This window comes from Varroa destructor, unplaced genomic scaffold (assembly GCF_002443255.2).
Source record: "Varroa destructor unplaced genomic scaffold, Vdes_3.0 BEIS01000001.1, whole genome shotgun sequence".
Taxonomy (NCBI): Eukaryota; Metazoa; Arthropoda; class Arachnida; order Mesostigmata; family Varroidae; genus Varroa; species Varroa destructor.
In genome coordinates, this window is record NW_019211454.1 from 2,730,949 (window position 1) to 2,752,607 (window position 21,659).

Consider the following 21,659-nt stretch of genomic DNA (forward strand, 5'->3'; position numbering starts at 1 on the left):
TCCAACAGCATTCAAATATTAAATAATTAGCTGATTTCATAGTTTGAGCAGCAATGTCGAAACAGCATTTTAGCCATTTTGACCAGCCGCTAATCCATGATCTGTCGTTTTTGTACAAGCATTCTATGCACCTCAATACTATCTTATAGGTCAAATCGGATCGTCTACTTTACCCCAACTTGTTCGTGGCACTTTACTCAATTTTTGAGGTATCTTATATATTAATGGACTGTTTACGATCTATTACTGCCAAATGCTGTTTGTTTCCCAAAAGTGTTTAAGTTGTCTGTCAGATTAGAGAGCTAGCTGTAGGAAGGCTGCGGGGAAAAGGCCTCGTTTTTGTGTAAAACTGTTCGATAGGGAGCGCTAACAAATCAACATGCGGTTAATCGTTGTCAAAAAGCAGTTATTCCCGGATAGTAGATTCTGGTTAGCTTTTGGCTTTTCCCGCTATCAGTTCTCCGATTAAGTCGCTCGGTTGTTATGTTGTAATGTTTCTACGGCTTTCTCACTCTAGGTCGAAATTAACAGAAGTACACTATTATTTAACGATACTGAAATTAGTCAATTTTCAACCGTCCATTGCCCTTTGCTTTTACTCTTGACTGAGCGACTCAGTGGCAAAGTCAATGGCTTGCCACTTGTTTCCGTTCGATGGGTACTTGTGGTAGGTATAAGAGCGCGGACTACAATGTAGACTTGACTCTAGTTTTTACTCTCAAGTCATTAGGTAGCTCGCCGCACGTCAAAATGTCTGGCTTTTTCTTTATGGTCTACCACGATCGCATCTGATGTACTCCATTACAACCGCTATGCGGTTTAGTATATATATATATATATACGCGATATAGTATGCGGTTTTTGTATAGAATGGAAACATAAATCGTTGTGCAATTCTCTTATGCATAGGAGTTTCTAAGGAACATGTTTGGGTTAGTCTTAACTATATGCGGTATCAAGCTAGTACGACACCAAGAATCCAGTGATGGCCGTATCGTTGATTTCCTTAACACCGAGAGTGTGTATTTTTAGTCTTATTACTAGCAGCGATTCATTCAATGTAAACGTCGTGATGCCTAAACCTACGTGCCGGAACATAAATATATAAAATTAATAGGAATATAAACGCCAGTGACCTATAGCGTATTCGTAAGTGACGTCCATATGAATTTATGCATCTATGTAACATAGAAATCTATTAGATCTGTGCGGTAGTGGGAAATGAACAGTGTTTTGTAGAGACAAATACTGTGGTGTTGGGACCGCTTCTAATATTGCCGGTGTATTCTTGTCGGCGTGACGAACATTTAACTGCAAAAATCTTTCTGAAGGAGTGCTTAACTACAGAGCAGCAGCACTCTGAGGAAGTAGATGCAAGGCTATGTTGAGTTATGGCCTATAAGGGCTAGGACGCAGCAGGTAAAAATAATGGTAGGCATTGAAATATTATACATAGTTAGATTTTTGCTTCAGTGACACTGCTGGTCGTAATGTGCGGTATATTTAAAGCTTTGATTATTCGTTCAGATCTACTTGGTTCGTCGAGATATCTGCAACGGTCTGAAGGGCAAGGTTTCAATCAGCGAAGTCTTTAAATGCGAAACCCGTAAAATTCGCTGCTTAGAGTCAGCGTACCACATCTGTACAACCTCTATCGACAAAGAACTATCATAATTAGGTACATTTTTCTCGTCAAACGATCACAGCGTCCCAGGCTTATTCCAGAACCGCGGTCTGAATCAATCACCAGTGCTCGGTGATGTTCAGTTCTTTATGATATTTACTTATGACAACAGAATAGATCATTTTGGCTAAAACATTGTTGTCTGAGCTACCATATGTCTAAAACAAGGTTACAAAAAGCTTATTGTAAATGTGATGCCAATTTTTTTAAATGTACGTGTCCATTTTCGATAGGCAGCTCACGGGATTTTTGCTTAATAATTGCCTGAGCTCATATTCAGGTAATTCAAATAGCAGTTAGATTGCCTATCTTTAGTTTAATTTAATCGTTGACCACGAAATATTACTCGGATATCGACGCCTCTTCTTGTTCAGCTAAAAAAAACAAAAGGTACAACTCACACAAATGAGTTTCGAATTTTAATTATAATTTTCGTTGACTGGAGTTCGTGAAAGCAAAGCAACTGCCAGCTTACCTCAAAAAAGTAATGACAATTTCTCACCAATGGGGTTGCCGACAAACAATATAAGGCAATGAATAAACATTTTGCTTTAGTGAGGCTGGTGAGTATTAAACTCGAACAAACATTTTCTCTTGTAAGTCAAAAAGAACACGAAAGGCTATCGAAAAATGTAATTACTGTATGAAAACCTCGACGGTAAAAACCGTTCGACCGTGTATTTTAAACTTGCCTCTGAAAATTTTGCCTGATTCGCTTGCGTAGAGCTGCTAGGTCAGCTTGTGAGGCAAAATGAATCTTCATGAACAACATTTAAGTGAAGCTCGAAAGCATTCAGGACTTCCGTGAGGCTCTGTGGTGGTAGTGGACTCGTGTGTTGTGGATAAATAGAGATTGAGACATCGATGTGCACGTCAGCCTAAGTATCGCGTAACTCTATTATAATAATTATACTACAGCGATCATTCAAGAAAGAAGGTTTGTAAAATTTTCTTTTATTTCACCTTCGCCAATTGCCTCTACGATTTCTTTCGAAAAGCTTCCACAGTTTCTTGCCTCCAAAGTCTCTCGAAACAATAATTCTGTAAAAAGCTGTAATTATAAAGGTATTCATTGAGCTGCGGGGCACTTGAATACCTGAACACACATAATTTCCGGAGCAATAAATTGCTTTACGGACCCTCACAATAATAGAATTCTGACCCGATCAACTCCCAAAGGTTACGTTGGATACACGTTGCCACAAAGTAAATTAATCAATGATCAACTATGCGAAAAAGTGTGGACCGATTCGTGATGTCCGACAGGGGTTTGATCTTAATTATAAGAAAGTTAATGTGTCCACTACAGATCATTATCTACAAAACAATAGATAGCGACTAGGTGTACTTCTTGTTTTTTTAGTTTAAATGAAAAATTTGTGATTATGAAGCGCAGCGAAAGTTTCTTTCTTTCTTACAAGAAGCTGGTTCTATAGGACGATATAGTAGACACAACGTTGACAACGGGCATGGCTTATTGATAACAACTCACATTCCATCCTCGCGAACCATAAATGAAGATCCCCTAATTATTTAATTTCTGCACAGAAATAGATGACATTTATTGCTTCAGATGGATTTCTAAGTAAAACAAGCACGAGCACCTGTACTTGCGAAGGCTACGATCACCTCAATTTTCTTCATCGTTCTCCTTCCTTCTATTTAGTTTGGACTCGCATATGATGCTTTGATTAAGTTCTATGGACGTTACGTTTGTTTTCGACTCGCGCGGTTGTTTGTCAGAGGGGTTTGTTTGTAGACGAGTCACAACCATCACTGGGTGTTCTACCTGGTGGCTCAGATTCGCTGCTATTACACCATATTTTTCCACGTTTTCCAGGGAAAAGTTCGCGAAAATTTCAAGCGGAGATCACAAAAACGTTAAAAAGTAACGTTAAACTCACATATACATGTAATTCGCTCATTGCGTTTACGTGCAGAGGGAATCATACCACTAAAATTAATCTTTCATGAGCTTTGTAACTCCTGTTTTGTGATCATGATGTTTGCTTTTGCTCCTCAGAGTATTATTCAGAGCAAACATCTCCCCTATGTGCACCCCGAACGCGACAATGAAGCTATTTAAGAACACGTGCTATAGTATATTAGCGCCTCTGTTACCTGGACAAAAAAACTTTACCCTCTAGCATCTCATCTTAGTCGCTAACTTACTTAAACTGAACTTTAATTTTGGTTACTGATGACTATGCTTTCAAGAATGTTTGTTCACACTGTTTCCAGCAGTGCAGCATAATTTTATGAATAAATCTAGGTTAAACTGTTCGATTTTCATCACCTAGAGAGCAAGGTCGTTTGCGAGCTTATAATAAGAATTAAAGCTGGTTACATACAAGACACATTTGGAACTAGAGACTTGTTTCCTTGCTCCCTTGCCCTCGTTTACATACATTAGATATAAATAAAATTGTGTGTTCTGGTCTAGGTTCGAATCTCGGCATAAATACACTCCGTTTTTTGGTGAAAGCCAGCTGTCTGATGGAGTACCTAATGGCGATGGCGAACATAAAACTCTAAACATAAAGAGAGATATGATTGAAATACAGATGGTACATAAACTATAACTTGAATCAGAGAAGGCACACCTTAACAACACAACGGCATTGTCATATTGTTATGGCCGTTATCGTTATTTACTTGTTTCGTTATCTGTAATAGAATTTCTATGTTTCCAGTTTTTACAAAACATAGAGATAATATTATCACTATTACTATTATATTGTTAGAGTAATAGAACTTGTAGCTTATCAACAGTACTTTTTATATCTTATGGGGATGAGCCCTATCCCACATACACACTATATTGTAATATAGTTAGGATAAAAATAACATATTGGTTAACTACATTAATTTAATGAATTTTAATAATATTTCGTTTTTTGAATAGTTTTACTGCTACTTCCATAAATAGAAAGATGATCTTCAATCATCAGCTATGGCTGCTGAGCTCTGAGGCTCTCCTGTTCTCGGCTGCCTATATCATTCGGTCATCGTTCGACGGTTTACTTTGAAGTATTCAATCTGCATGCCCTACCACTTCCAACAGACAACCTTCGGGCATATTGTCGTGTTGACGCATAGGACTGGGCCGGCGAATCCGTGCGGTTAAGACGGCCACCGCGTGCGAACACAGCGTTAGACCCCAATACTCCGAAGTGCCTGTTCATTTGATCTCCGCGCCGTCGTCTTTGGGTCTTCTGCTATGTCTCCTAGAGGGCGCTTTCATCAAATTTGGCGGCCCACTTTACCTACGTAAACATATGTTCGCGCTTATCTGTCGGTTATTCAGTGACAAAGTCACTCTCTGATCTCGTATGATATGTAGGTATACTTTGGAGTCTTAGCTGGCTTGACTAACGAGCGTCAACTGACACATTATCTGCTGCCGTCAGAAAGCGTATTTGTAAACGAGTTAGAGACACAAGAAGAAAAGAGAGGATGCGAAACCGGATGTGTTTGAATAGAAATTGATCCGTATCGTTATCATCATTGCTGCAGCAAGTTATAGCTTGCGGCGGGGCCTACGGGGACCCGTACACCCCGCAAGCACCAACAGGGCAGCAGTCACCTCCGGACAAGCAAAACCAGAGTCAGTGAAGTTGCCGCGACTGTTAGAGTAAAGAAGGTGAGTAGGTTGGCTCGTAATAGGACAAGCTTGTGGAGTGAACGCACCGAGTGTTGTTCTTTTACAAATGGCTGAGCGCGTTTCTAGTCTCCAAAAGTGCTAACAGTCGATGATTACGTTAGAGCGGACACACACCGAGACACAAACATATGTATTTCCGTTCCGTTGTTACGGACCGGGCGAACCGGATCTATTCGATTTAGTGATCGGGAGCCATGTCTAAAATGCTGATCATCCGTTCGAATAAGGAGAGAGACTGCTCTGCTCTTTTTACTTGCCGATGTTGTTGAAATGCTGTCGTTCAGGCGGCGACCTTACGAACATACATATGGAAGACATTACATATGGAAGACTGCGGGAAATAATGGAATTGGGGGAGAGTAAATGTCCGACTCGAGACCATTCATATCGAGCATCGAGTGGTTATTCATCTTGTCTGCTGCGTAGCACCGAAATGCTCTGAGGACAATCGGAAACGTTTGTGTAGCAAAAGGCGACCGAGGGATATGTATTTGCATATGGACTGGCGATCTGTCTGTTTCCTTGGCGACCTGTAGTCTTGAGGTAGTTGAAATAGACGATGAATTACAACGGTGCACACCCACCTATACCATATCGTGATGTTTTTGCGAGAGATGAACTGCGTCTACAGATCGTGGTTAAAAACTCGGCTGAATTTCAAGAACTGTCCAAGTTATAGCGTGCTATCTGTAACGTATTGTGTTCTTCCATAAGTCGCTCACTGGGGTGCTCACCACGAGCTTTCTGTCTAAACGGTCCACAGAGAACAGTCTCATTACCAGTATTACTAATCAAAGACACAACTGCTACGCCTGCAAGATTATTTTGGCTGGGTTAAAGTACTAGCGTGGCCTGCATTGCCGGCTGCTTGGAACGCCGAAAAGGGAAAGAGGTAAACTTGATGGCCACCATTGTTATTGTTGGTATAGGCCGATGTTGGTAACTGTGTAAACTGCTCTGTAATCTGGGCCGCATTCTGCCGCCTATTCGCTTGGCACTATTGCATTTTCCTGTAATTCATTCCGCGAGAGGGCAGCAGCAGCAGTAGCTCCCGGAGCCTTGACGGCGTTTTCCGATGATAACGAAAGCCGAACGACAAACCAGCTGCGGTGATATGAAGTCAAAAACTGGCGAGGTCCGGTTGGATCATGCGGCTGCGGACTTAAGGCGACCTCACTTCCTAATCTTAATTTTGGCAAAAACGTCCATCCTCACTATTGAACACTGGATTTTTTAGCTTTTTAGTAAACAAACACACGAGAACTGTCAAGGAAATAGCATGAGAAACAAAATGGGCTGGCAGTTGGTACTGACCAATACTGACAGCTGTCTGTGTGTGTGTGTGTGTCGGTATGTTCCTACCTTAACTAAAGAAATCTCAGGTACCTATTTTTAGTTCGCCGGTTGTAGTCGACCAAATCATTTATTCTGTCACATGAGTCCCCGTGTTTGCATTGCATCTATTGAGTGCGATCTGGTTTCGCGGCGGACGAAGGGGTATTCGTTCAAGCGATTCGGTGATAGCAGAGCTGCAATTCCGCCATGTTTCCATGGTGAGGATTTAAGCCAATGGTAGCCGGTGAGTTCTTGGTAATTGAGCGGATAGACTAGTCCCGGGTTCACTAAAGCAAACGAATAAGACCCATACAGAACTACACGCTACACGTTGTGCTTTAAACGAATGATATTATCCACATAGGATACTGTGCGTTTCTGTATCTAAGAGTAAAAGAACGGCGAAATTATGGAGCTGGAGAATGTAATGGATCGGACACCCATCGTGCCAGGAGAAGTGCCATTGGTATGTTATTAGATGACGTTAAGTATCTGCCAGTATTCGTGCTGGCACCTGAGAGATTGTGTAATATTATAGCACTATCGTTACATTTGATTCTTTTTATAAACTTACTTTACTTGTATAGAATGATGAGCTGATTGAATTTTCATTTTACTGTCTACTATATATAATTTGTAGTTAGCTCAGGTATCTCATATCGTAGGCATTCTACAGTAGTTTGGCTAGTAGTAAGAACCATTTCGAGATAGTCTGCCGTAAATATTTTGTGTGGCTCGGTTCACCGTTACCTGTTGAACAGTTGAGGTCCTTTGTGGGCCTACTTGGCACCACCAACAATGGACCCTTCTGCTCCTTGGTATACAAATGACCATTATGATAACAAGTAGATAAAAATTGGGGAAGGCTATTTGAATAGATTTTGGTACCACTATTGTGCTCTGCATAACAACGGTAATCATATGTGGTGGTGAAGTAGAAGTTTAAGTGTACATTGTTCCGGATGATGTTTTCTAGATAATATAATTATAATAATAGATTCTTTCAAGGCAATGGAAGTGGGCCAACGACACTTACGCGGCAACGAGCTTCAAAGAAAATTAATACCTTATAAATATAATAGTTATATTAATGACGCTAACGTATTTCGGGTCTACTGAACCGGAACTATGCTAGTCTCTTAAAATATACACATTCAGTGTGTTAGTTCTACATTTTTTCGCATGACGCTGACTGTTGTCTATAGGTGTTTCGTATTCATAAAACGACGCGAATTTTCAGCAATATGTCATCATATTTTTGTGTGTAATATTTTTATTTCAAAATGAAAGCTGGACAATCATTATGCAGAGAATTGGATTTTTATTAAGGGCCTATGGCTTGAATGTCGGCACTTATTCTTACCTGTCGACAAGCATAACTATGAGGTGCAACAAAAGTCAACTGGAATAAACGAGTTCAAGCCTTAAAATCCGAGTTTCCACTTAACATGAACGTGCGAGTGTGCACTACATCAGTCGGGCAAAATCTCCATTGCAACGAACTGCACGCTAACAGAGAATTTCCCTTATTTTTTAATAGTTTAAAAACAAGGCTCTAGAGCCTTTCATTCTAGAGCCTTTATAATCACGTGTTACATAACGTTTTGCGGTAGACATTCGAGTAATATAGCAGCGACAGTGATCCGATGTCAATGTGGCGCGATGTTACTTAAGACTGACAACTCGGTAGCAAATACTGATCGCCGGACCACATGCCCACCGCGTACAATGATGAAGCGCACTTAATAGTTATTAATTGTTGACAACACCTTTTCTCAGTATAACTTCCAACTGGTATTCAACAAAACAATCCCAGACTGTTCCGAATGTACATATATATATATGTACGTGTTCGGAACATCACTGGACTTTTGCGTCTCGCCTCGCTCTTTTTTTACTTCGATAATTTCGAATGATATTTTTGGGGAGGCTGCGGAACTCTAATGCTGTATCTGAATCTCGTTACATGTTTGATCCTTGGCCAGTAATCTAGTACTGCGTCTGATCTCTGTAAATAATAGCTGGGCGTACGGTCGCCAATCCGTACTAACTAATGACGATAGCAGTTGCTACGTAAACATCTAACACCAACAGCGTTGCCACAAAGCAGCTGAATATGACGATTAACGACAGCACACTTTGTACATAGTGCCGTTATGTTTCCCCTACGTTTATAATTGAAAAAAAAAAAAGAAAGTCATAGAATTAGTTTTTTTTGCTATTTCTATTTGAAACAGATCGATGCGACGGATATGATTTTGATTAGGGGAAGTGGGATTTCAAAAATTAAGCACTTTAGCAATAGAACAACTGTTGTCAAGTGCACAGATTCGTTGTTAGATTACCCCGTATCTGTTCTTATAATTAACAAGCCATTCATGGCTGTTGGGTGCTTGGCTACTAAATATAGGGAGGTCGTCCAGGTTCGAAACCGAATGTAGACATACTGTGTTTCGTGCTTGAGGCCAGCCGTCTGAAGCAATGCCTAATGCTATAAGTGTACATAAGTGGAAAGCGGCTGTTCAAGCCCAAGACTAAAAAAACCATTGCAACAGAAGGAATAGCAAATTTTCAAAGTGACGTTAGAAACGTGTGTAACGGATGCCGTGCCTAAACAAGCTGTGTATTACTTTTTATTCAGTTTAATAATCGTGCAGTTGAAGCGTTTAACGATGACCTGATCAAAGCAACTCGGATTGAGGCTCTCTTATGACTCAAGCGTACACGCTCGTCCTGACGCCCTGATGCACTCGGCCTCTATCGACACTGTCACATGTGAACCATTTTCCCCAACGTCGCTATTGCATATCATTAATAATATATCATATACGTTATTTAGTTTTCTAGAGTAGCATAGTGAGAGTCGTTCTTTTCTCGACATATCTGTTTACTGTTACTTCTAACGTATTGGAGATCAATCTAATTTCGACTGGATCACCGGTCATTAGTCACTTATGAGGAGCAGCAGTAGCAGCTTTGATGCCGGCACGTTTTAATCGTTGCAACTTCCTTGCAGCGTGTAACAGGCGTTGCATCCACACCACGTATGATCATCTCACAACAAAAGAGAATGCAATGCAACATAAACTTGGGTTTTATCGATTGCCAACATATCTAGCTTTTAGCATTTAGACAGACGTAGATCACAAATGATCATTAAGATATCTTCCATCGGCAGCGTCCCCACTATCGCCATTGCGAACTAGGCTCTTGTACAGACTCAAAGAACGTTTCGAGCATAGCACAATCTAGTGTAATGCCTTCTGTGTATGTTTGGCGTCATGTTATGAAATATGTGGTCGCCACCATCTCCAACGATTGGATGCTACATATCTGTTTTGGTCGAGAATATCCCACATAACGCAGAACTCATAGTAGTCATCGACTGTTTGTTCACCACCGAGTCAGTTGGGGATACGAGCATATGTGGCACAAAAGACAGTATAAGATAGTCGTAAAGTACGAACCGTGCTGAGCGAACGCTTAAAACGTTGTCAAATATTAACTCAAGACCTACGAATGTGGAATTGTTTACAGCCAATGTGTGTGTATATCCTGGTGGCACAGTGCCTACACATTACGTGAAAGCGGTACTAGCGGCAGGTGCTGCTGGGCAACTATGACCCTTTCGCTCCATAAGACTCTACAGAAAAATCGCAATGCTATCTGGAGCTGCATCAAAACGAAAGCGTACATTTGCGTAGTTTGTCGCCGTGCTAGTGTCTTTCAATAGCAAGCACGGGTTTGCCGATAACATTCTCTTTTTGTTAAGATTTCAACAATACTGAGAGTCTACTCAGTTGGTGTAAGCCAGTCCCTGGAAGAGTCCCTGCTCAAGATATAAATGGTTGCACTAAACCAGCTCTGTTCGCCAAAATTTTAAACTATTGCGTCCGCGCTCCCATTGCGCAATGATGGAGTATTAACGGAGAATCCAGTGAAAAGTTGCGTGACATTGATCACTGTATATCCCGGAACAGCAAATTGTGCATAGGATTATTGTGTAACGTTTTAAATTTTCCTACCTAAGTGGTACCAAGTCAACCTCACAACCGTCGATGAGGTCTAAGGACCCCCAATGTGTGACTGCCGAGTACCTCCCGGTACAGTCGCCGTGCTCTTCAGGAAATGACACAACAACTCAAGTACGTTACACGCTATTTAACGACGTTCTTTGCCGAAATTACATTGTTTTTCTCCCAACGTCCATATGGAGCGACAAACACATGTCCAATGACTAATTCCAAACAGTATTGATAGGCTCTGCTCCTGGTCCCTGAGACAAGAAGCTGAGCCGTCCATTTGCTCTGCTAGGGAATGACCTTTGCCAAACTGGTGACCTTACAATTACGACGATACATTAGCTGCTATATTACGAGACCAATAAGTCAACAACATTAACGAGATTACTACGAAGCGACAGGCACGAGTCGCGAAAGAACTCGGATTATATGCCCCTTAAACAGCTCTATATTTCATATGATTCTTACTGCTTAGATACTGAAAGATTGGTAAATGGAACTGACCCTTCGTCATCATAATCATCAATAAATTACGTACATAGCGAACGAAATATAGTGATTTTCTTGTACGTTTTTTTTTAGAAAAAAAATACCTACGTATGCGTCAGCTGACCTGCTAGGGTTTACAGCGGGGGAGAGCCCGTAGCGTTTGTAATGCGAGCTCAATGATATTATACCTAGACTTTTTCTAGCCATTGAGTTATAACGAGTCAAATATCTTATATATATTTTCCAAAGAGCTTAGGAAATAAATTTTTCCGAGTTTTACGTCGTACAGTGTGTTAGTATTAGACTAAACAGTTAATCACTGACAAGGAACAAACGGGTTTATAATAAGGCCCGCATGTAGCAAAGTTTAGCAGGCGAACGCGCTACCGCTGGCGTCACATAGTTATGATCCCAGTGAGGTTTTACAACAACAGCTAATTAAAAAGGAAACCATAGTAACGAATTCTGGTAGTCAATGCTTGCAGAAATTCTCGATTGTTGCTCTCATTGTATTAAGAATAGTGAGTTTTGGAGCCTCAAGCACGCTACATATGTACTACTATGTTGTGACGGGGTAGCCCAGAATAAGCAACACATTTTTTCCATTATAATATTGCATATATATTGTAAAGAGTTATTAGCACCCTTTACTGATATTTACAATTTTATTAAACATATTTTTAAAGAGAATTCACAAATATTCTAAACTGTGTAGACTTAGAATGAACAGACGTCTTATATTGCCTATTTATTATTGGTATACTTTTCTTGTAACTAACTATATGATGTCTATTGGAGGATGCCTAAGGAGACGTTAAGACAATTTATCTACCCGAATCACACGTACGAAACATATTCTTGGTACCTTCGTAGGGCACGAGATAAGTTGCATCATTTCAGCTTCTGTATGTCTCATTGAAACAGGAGATACCCACACCATGGATCTGTGTACGAAACAAAATCACGAGACTTAGCTTTTAAATTATGCTGCGTCCATTGTCCACACGGCTGTACTGTAATTGCAGCTCGTATTATAGTATTTGCTCTTTGCTGGCTGTATACCTTGCCCCATCATTTGGCCTTGCAGGTGAACCGAAAAAAGAAACATTTCTCCTAGCTAGCTCGGCCGCTTTCGCTGCGTTGACAGGCAATTCAACGGCGTCCGTTGAAAGTAGGGCTTCGAGGCAATAACATTAAAGACCACCTAATCATAGCCATTATTATTATTATTACGGGGAGATGCAGCAGGATCGGTGGGTATTGTGTGAGCAAAACGGAAAAGCTTGTGGAATAATTCTATCAAGGGGAAAGCTTCCACGCGTTGAAATCCGTTGCTCATTGACCAATGTTTACTTGGGTCGCGTTCGGCTAAGCCGTTAAACCCAGTCACCTCTCACGTATCAGTCGCGTAAGAGTGGACATTCATGAAAATCGACATCTGCTATCGTAACATATATATATGTGCTAGCGTGCATCTTTATTGCATTACTATGGGACTCATGAAGTGGCGATACGCTGCTAACCGGGCGAAGTGGAATAGAGATTGGTAACAAATTAAAAGCTGGCACACATATATATCTAGAGCACCATCACGTGGGGCAAGGGTTACGTGGACCATTTTCGAATGTGTGCACGCATACACACATGCGCACACACGCACCTATAACTGCGCAGACATAAAAACCATGTGTACCTATAGTCAAAATTAGCGAAAAATGTTCGCGTATTTCGTGTTAGATCGATGGTAATGATGATGGCACTGTTGGTTTTATTCAGTCGTCGGTTTGCTATATGGTTATCTATGGGGCATGATTTTGTAGGTCTTTTTTTTTAGTTATATATCTATAGAGCGTGGTTCTATAGATGTAGACGGTCAGCCGAAAGTAAGTATCAGTATAAATGTTAATGTGATCGAAATGTGTGTATCGGACATGTTATTCTATGAAGTCGTTTGCACTACATCTTTTGTAATTATATCTTACACTATTTAATAATAGCTGGTTGATGTTATTTCCAGAAAGAGAGAGAGAGAGAGTTATGGTAACAAGCTTAGTTTAAATAAAGAAATGTGTGGAGTTTTACGTTCGATACTGCTTTAGTTCAGCATTGCTTCAGCCGGTTGGCCCCTGTCAACAGTAAACGGAATGCGTCTACGTCTGACAGGTAATTCTGCGATAGCAGCCAAATATTCCCAAATTCTATTGTATCACAAATAATTCTTTGGCTTTTGTTCTCAGCGTGGGCAAGTCGTATCACTATAAAATTCTCTGGGGGGCAATGCAGGTGTTATATATCGAGCATCGGCTAACCCTAGCTGTTACAGTATAGTTTTCACATTACGTGATCTATTTTTTTTTTAAATGATAAATTACAAGGAGTGTTTCCGGGGAGATAGGTTACAATTCGAGCCATCGCATCTGGGTTATTTGTAGGAAGCATGTTCTCCCCTCCTACCCTCAATATGTGGAATTCTTTCAGATCTGAAGCCATCCATACCTTCAAGGTGACGTTATCCAGGACCCTGAAGAGCAGCTCGACCTCAAAGGACCCTCGTCCAATATATTCATCTGAAATTGTCAACGCAGCGACAATGACCAGTACTGTAACCCAATTTTCCCTTAATGACCCAGAAAAATTTCAAAAGTATCTATCCAAATTAGAACCTGTTTATCAAACACTTGAACCCGAAGAGGAAGCTCCGCCGTCAATTCCAAGCCTTGAACCGCTCGAGATAGTTAAAGAGAAGAGCTGCGTAACTTGTGGCCAAAAGTTCGAAACACGAACTGAGCAGGTAGAACACTTCCGAAGCGATTGGCATCGTTTAAACGTCAAAGCAAGACTGAAACAGGCTCCAACTTTTTCCGAAGCAGAATTTGAACAACTCGGTGGCGACTGTGAAAGTATCTCCGTGTCGGATAACAGTTCTGACGATGAAGTGGAGAAGAGTAAGGTCGAGGTTGTGTTTGATACAGCGAAACTTCTCTTTATGAACTCGCAAGGGAACATCATCGAGATCAGCCGAATTTTGCTAAGGGCCGAAAAAGAAACGCTGACCTCTACCGAGCTACTTGCTCGGGTTGGTGCCCTTAACGATATTTGGCTGGGCTTAATCGTTATAAGCGGGGGTCACTTTGCTGCTGCGATCTATCGTAATGGAAAGATTATCCGCCATAAGACATTCCACCAGTACACCGTAAGACGAAAACAGGGCGGTGCTGAGAGTAATTTTGACAACAAGGCTCGCGCTGCAAAGTCAGCTGGAGCAAGCCTAAGGAGGTACAATGAAAAAACTCTCTTGGAAAAATCTTATGCAGTCCTCAAATCATGGCCGGAACTTAACCAATGTTCGGTGATATTATTTCGAGCGCTTGGTTTTAACAGGTCTATTCTCTTTGGCGGAAATGATCCGGTTTTCCGCAGTGATGACATTAGACTAAGGACGATTCCCATGGTGACACGGAGACCAACACTCAAAGAACTAGATAGAATTTATACTGTTTTGACGACCGTCAAAGTGGTCACAGATCCATCTAACTATTACGAAACGAAAAACGTCCTCGTTGAAAAGGACAAACACGACGTTAGGAATAAAAGTAAGCGTTATAATTCGAAAAATGCATCGAGCAGCGTCAAAGATGGTGACACAAACAATGAACTCAACGAGTTTATCGGCAACAAATCAAAACGAGAAAGGTCGAGAACGACAGCACCGCCTCCAAAAGAACTCGTCAAGGAAATTTTTACAATATGTCGAAATGATGATATCGAAGCATTTGAGAAGATTGAAGCTAAAGCCGATAAGGATTGCTTGGCACAAGCATTCAATTCCTCGCTGGACGATCATGGAAATACGGTAATCCATTTTTGCTGTCGAAGAGACAGATTAGCCATTCTGGAAAGAATGCTGGCTTTAGGGGCAAATCCAACCGTGGCAAATAATGATGGACAGACTCCATACACAGTCGCATCGAGTGACAAGGTACGCGACTTGTTGATACCATTATGCCAACAAAATCCTGTATTAAAGGACTACCGAGCTAAGATTCCTGATAAAATCCCAAAAGCCATTAGAATGATTAAGATGTTAAAAAACGCTGATGACACCGCGAAGTCAACTAACAACATGGACCACGAAATTAAGGAAAGGGACCTGTCGCAAAAGTCGGCCGAAACGATGACGCCATGTGATCACTGCCGCAAAGAGTTCTATACAACTCCATTCCGAGCCAGTGATAAAGAGTTTTGTTCGGTCAATTGTGTCCGAGCATGGAGATTCAGTTGAACTTGCTTTAGCCCGCTGCTAAGCACGTAATACGTTCGCCGCAGATATGTTTGACATTAAATTTTGCTATCTTATTTTCCTATTATTTAACGAACGGTGTTTTCCTTTGCTTTTCTAAACAGCCATTAAAACTGATTGTGATGGTTATTCCGTTGCCGGGATAGTTCCTGTCCTTTTATTGTATTTATTGCGTATCTTTCTCAATTTGTTATTAACCTTATACGTTTAAAAAAAACTTATTATTTGCCTTACAAGCACGTTGTTATCGAACTACGTATCGTTTTCGGGTGTTCGAGCTTTGTAGTGACTGTGATATATTTTCTAATTCCCGTATCTTATTGTAGATGAAAAGACCTTAGTTAGGTAACAAATCGACTGAAAAGCCAACCAGCGAACAACGGACAAATCCCTTAGAAAAGCTTTAGAAAGGGCTTTCCGATGGTATAGGGACAGCAAGAGGATTAACAAGTGCTGCGAGAAAGATGACAAGAACTTCTAGCTAAGCTGATCATAAGAAAAGGGTATAGTTTATACCACAACTTATGATTCAAATATAAGCTTTGTTATGACTTATTTTTGTGAGGGCATTCGATAGCTTGTAGGGAAACTAATCACCGTCGTGTGGTTGTGTACATCTAGGTCAGACAGCAGTCCATCGACGATTTCTGTGGATATATAATTAGTCCAATTGTTTGCTATGTATAATATTTTTATGCTTGTTACTTAATTATCTTGTCTTCATTGTAATCCATCGCTTATAACAGAAGGACGTCGCCCTCTTTGTTGTGTCCTATTGGAGCTTGGTAAACTCGTACATATAGACATACTTTTCTCACAAGCTTCCTGCCGGTAACGTGACTGATGATGTAGGCTTTCTCCGTTCGGCGATAATACGTCAGGCTAGATGAAATGGGTTTGGTCGCTATTCGTTCCACTCGGGGAGGATTAGCGTTCGTCATACGAAGATGCTAGCTGCGGTTGTATCTAGTTCTATACCGTGTCCATTAAGCGCAACAGCTCGTGTAGTCTTTTCTACAGGTGTTAGTTTAACAAGAAAGCGACGATCGTTCGGGAAAGCAGATTTGCAAATGTGGCGAGACTATGATGATTTTTAATCCGGAAGCTCGAAGATCGGTAATCGCTGGAACCTTCGCTTATTTTGAATTTGCACCATGAGCGATACGTCCAGCAAATACATGTTCCGAAGTATTTGAAAATCCACAGCTTCTCAAACCACTTACTAATCAGTTCGATTAAAAATTTACCAACTTTATACACAGATTTGTTTATGCTGTCGACAAGTCTCGTGAACGCACTATCACGCTGTTAGAAACAATGCGTGATTGCAAAATGTCTGTTGAATATCAGCTGCGGCGGAAAGTTCCTGCTGTTTTCTATTCACAATAATTCATATTGCTAGACTTTTACACTGGGACTACGTGTTTATTAAGCCGCCTTTATCGCTCGATGGAGCTATTCCGGAGATTTTAATGGCAAGCGAATTCCCTATAGAACAACTGCTTACGTACACTAGATAGAACAGCTCATTCGGAACGTAACCTCAGTGCGACACCTGTTTATAACCTAAACGCCGTAATGCCCATCCATCCATAAATGATTACGCTAGACCAGGTCGCGTTGTGCACAAGGTTTAACCTACAATGAGTCTATAAGAGAGTGCAAGACATATATCAAACAAAAAATGACTGCCTCGAAAAATACTGGCCATTGGAGTTTACGTCGGCCGCTTCCTGCATATATACTATATTACTCAAAGACTTGGCTTGCTAGGACTAATGTATAACTGAACCAATAGATTGCGATGTCATTAAAGGCAATTTCCAGCTTTCTGCATATGTCTACCAGTCATCGGTGAGTCAATTTTATTATATGAAAACCAGTCACCACTTATCGCGAACGCTGTTCCTTGCTAATCAGCCTATTTGCCTGGATGGCCGAACCTTGCCTAGGACAGGCCTGGAATTATCCGCTACAAAACTACGACATTTCCTGATAGCATACCCGCTGTCCTGTTACACTATCCGTCTGTAGTAGTGATGCCTTAGCCAATTTTTGCTGCACCTTTCCTGGATCTTGTTGTAACAACTAGTTCATGCCAGATCAGTATTAGATATCCACCTCTTAACATCCTTTCTCAAAGGCTTTGTAGGCGTGCCAAGTTCTCCTCGTACGGCCTGAATTTGCCTAGTTGACCTACGTGGATCGGTTTTGCGCGCTTTGTTTGACATCGCCTGCTTCAAATCTATCCGCAGTTTGCTAGACTGCCTCCAGTTCAGTGTACAGGACTAACTGATTATAGGACCCACTAATACCATACATAGATCCTACTATACTTTGAGATTCTTGTCGACACTGTTTAACATAAAACAGCGTCGCTCGGATCGAATGGCCTCAATTACGCAGCTTTCATTAATATAATCTGATGCGGCAACACAGTTTCGTAGAGAAAAGCTGTTTGGTACCGCTCAGGATACCCCTGAGGGCGAATGCTAAGCTTTCCACTGCTGACATTCGTTGTTCGTGGTAATATTGCTGCTGGAACCAATTCAGGGATCCTTAAGGAAGCCTGAACAAAGGTCTTATAATTGGATACATAACGTATTGCAAGTCCTGTGCCGGCTGTTCCACTTACTTTCGGGCTAGGCATTTGCCGAGCTGACCGAACGAAGTGTCACCGCTTAAGCTAATCACTCAGCGTAGCTAAGGGCTGTGTCTTAGTTAGTTTGTATTTAACTAATTCTTCACTGCGTGCGAGAGTGGTGCATTTGTGATCGTGAATTGCAATCAGACAACCGAAACGATGAGTTCTGTATTAGAACATGAACTCGATGAAAAGAAGGTTTGCAGAATATCTGAAAGGATTTCTTTAGAGGAGAGAGCAGCGAGCGAATCGCAGTTGTCGTTTAATGTCAATAACGACTCCCTTGACATCCGCGGAGCTTTACAAGTAAGTCGAGGTGCTTAAATATAACGTGTCGATAATTTGATAAGTAACTAAATGCTCGAATTGACCTTAACGATTCAATTTCGAACGAGATCACTATAAAAAAAAAAATGATAACACAGTGCCGCCGCCGTCGTACAATCTAAATATGGCATTTGTATTTTGTGACGATAGCTAGCTACAAAACAAGGTACGTTGACGAATTGTTCTAAATCTAAATTCCCTCTTCTTATAAGCATCGAATGTAGTAGGGATCGAAAGATTCCCTCTGAATATACTTTGTAGGATTAGAAAGAGATGCGTATGAATGTATGTTCCAAAAGTAAAAATAAAAAATTAAACCTAGCAGCATGTTAGCACATGTTGATCATTCAACATTAGCGGTATCTATTTAGCTGAAACAGAACGTACCCATTGACCGTTACTTAACAAATCGTGACGAACTAGGTCTTATTGTAAATCTGTTAGTGAAACTCAATTATAGATTAGTTATTTCTTCGAGGACAGAGGTTCGGTTGAGGTTGGCAAGTGCTTTCCCCAAATACAAAGTGGCCTTACCATCACTTACGAACCCTTTTTGACAGCGTGTAACTATTCCTGATGCGATTCGATGCGGGTAGAATTGGGCTACTAAAGTATGTGTGCAGGCGTATGTCTTTAAATCAATAGCTTATCGCAAAAAGTACTCGAGCTTGTTCCATTGGGTCGTTGAAAAAATACTGACCGGTCTTAAGCCAGAACTAAAGCATTTTTTTCATATTTTCAAGTAATATTGCTAAACTTGATATGCGCCATGGCGTTCTGTGACTGTCTGCTATACTTCTGTGGTTTTTGGCCACAGTGATTTTGGCATCCCTTCATTTCAAATGAGCTTGCACCATTAAGGACGTTCTGCAGGAACATGGTACAAAGTCCGGGCTATAAGAATGTACGTTACAGACGATGCTTTCTCTGTTCACTAGCTCCGGTCGATTTTTCCAATGGCTTATTCTAATCTTATTGGTTGTTAAAATAGGGCAGAATTAATTGTTTCGCCAGGCGGCAGCTTGATTCCTTTCCCATCCCGTCAAACACTTAACATTACATTCTTCGGCGACACCCTAGACTTGAAACAGATTGTAAGGCATATTTTTTAGTTTTTTTTTGCTATTCGCACGTTTCATCACCCACGACTGATCGCCTTAGAAATGGTTCGATTTCGCCTTGTGTTTCTGGAGAGTTTCGGTGATACGACTAATTTTTTTTGTCAGTTTGTGTGGCCTTAAACAACGAGCCCCTTCTTACTGTAGTCCATGAAGAGCACAGTCTACAGATAGGGCTAGGCAGGATTTGTGTTTTTATCGTAATACAGCGAATCCTCACTCACCTTCAAAGGGATCTAGTTCAAGTCTAAATAAAGGAAATCTAACACTATCATTTGTTGGTGGACATTTTCCTTGAAATGACTTGAAATCCATAATACCTGAGATATGTGATTTTAAACTAGCAAAACGGTTTATACTTCATCGGCGACCCAGTATTTCGATTATATATGAACAGTAGACGTGTCCGTACATCCAGTCTCGTTAGAACAGATGCGTGCTGGTTACACTCGTCATGAGGCCGACCCTTCCGGCTACCCGAACCACTCGCGATCACGTGACGACGCATCACCCATTCAAAATCTATGCCTTAAACCAACACCCGACTATTAGTTTACCAGCAAAGACGATCGTTCTTCCTCTGCGACGGCTTTAGCTCAGTGTTTGATTGTGCTCATTGGCGGCAATATATGATAGTCAACTTGATTTCCTCTAGAACAGCAAATATGAACAGCTGTATAAATTAATAAACTATTATAAAAGTTTATTTTCACATGTAATAGAAAAGTACATCGAACAAAGCAATGGCACACTGGGCAAAGTTATCTGTAACGTGTTTAAACGGTGCCCTTGACGCAAAATCGAAGGGAATAGGGGAGTTTACTCGTTGCGAGAAGTTCGAAACGCATCACGTGTCAGGGCAATCGTCCCATGTTAATTTCATCTCCCCAACACCGGTAACTGATAAGCAGGTAACGAAATCCTTCCAATCCACTGCTTCATCTTTACCGACCGCTAATCGTGGCTTCTCGTCATTTTCTATTGGTAGACCGCTCTAATTGTTACACTCGGATTATCAAATCGATACGTTGGCAGGCCGGAACGGGCAGCTGACTGGGAAACGCCGGTCACGAACGGGTCAATACTTTACTGAGCTACATCATCGCGTGGGTGACCAGCTACACCAAGCGCAACTATCCCACTGGGAATAGTATCTTCTAACGCTTCTTTATTAAAAAAATCTTCAATAATCTTTTTGACCGTCGACCTCTTTGTTGCTACTATACAACTAAAACTATCCGTCTCGTATCTCCTCTTGTCGGAGTTCAACATCTTTCAGCGTTCTGTGCATCAGTTCAACTGTCCTCCTTAAGAAAAGGTCTACTGCTTGTTCAAATCCGTTTCGAGTAATATGGATACGCCGCATTAACAATAACCCATTCCACGCCAGTTGTACTGTCTTTTCTTCCTTTCATTTTTATTAAGATTTGGTTGTTCAGCTAATCAGTTAACTGAAGTTTTCTTCAATAAGCTTAAATGAAAAAACGTGAAGCTGATATCCTGTACAGTTGCGATGACTTACATTACTTCTTCTTTTTTGGTGGCAATTGAAATATCAAAAGTTCCACCGCCTAATCTCGTATGGGTGAACACGCTCGATGCAGCTAACGCCAACTGGTGGAAGTGTTACGTTGATTATTCAGAGAACTCCAATGGGTAGCTGTTATCCGAGTAGATTAGATCATCTAGGAAATCAATTCGGATTAGTAACGAGGACCAAGATCTCGACCATTAACTAGCTGCGAGCATTTCTAATAAAAAAAAAAATTAACGATAACGATAAACAAATGCCGACCTTAAAAACGTGCTGAGATTTCCGAAAATGAGTCTGAACCGTTATTGATTCTGTCGTCAATGACAGACTGCGTTCTACTACTGCGAAATCTACTACTATTCTACCTTATGTAGAATAGTGTACCAGAAAAGGAATGACATTGTCAAACCTGATTTTCTTTTTGATTATACCATCTAGTCTCAAAACCAACAGACCTAGCGTATAACTATGCGTTTCGACGAATTACCACGATAAATTTTCGGGTGCCATGAATGCTTTAAGCGAGCTGATGTATATATTAT

At 40.9% G+C, this 21,659-nt stretch overlaps 1 protein-coding gene across 1 annotated transcript in view; it reads left to right on the forward strand.

Annotated features, from left to right (window-relative positions):
- The first annotated feature begins 5,344 nt into the window (after positions 1-5,344).
- Positions 5,345-21,659, forward strand: part of LOC111243293 (uncharacterized) — a 30,760-nt gene continuing 14,445 nt past the window's right edge. Inside the window, exons 1-5 of the mRNA XM_086976980.1 lie at positions 5,345-7,149; positions 10,221-10,828; positions 13,212-13,357; positions 13,673-15,473; positions 18,235-18,444. Coding sequence (XP_086833106.1) covers positions 13,785-15,473; positions 18,235-18,444 — 1,899 coding nt within the window. The 5' untranslated portion in view covers positions 5,345-7,149; positions 10,221-10,828; positions 13,212-13,357; positions 13,673-13,784. The remainder of the gene's footprint in view (positions 7,150-10,220; positions 10,829-13,211; positions 13,358-13,672; positions 15,474-18,234; positions 18,445-21,659) is intronic.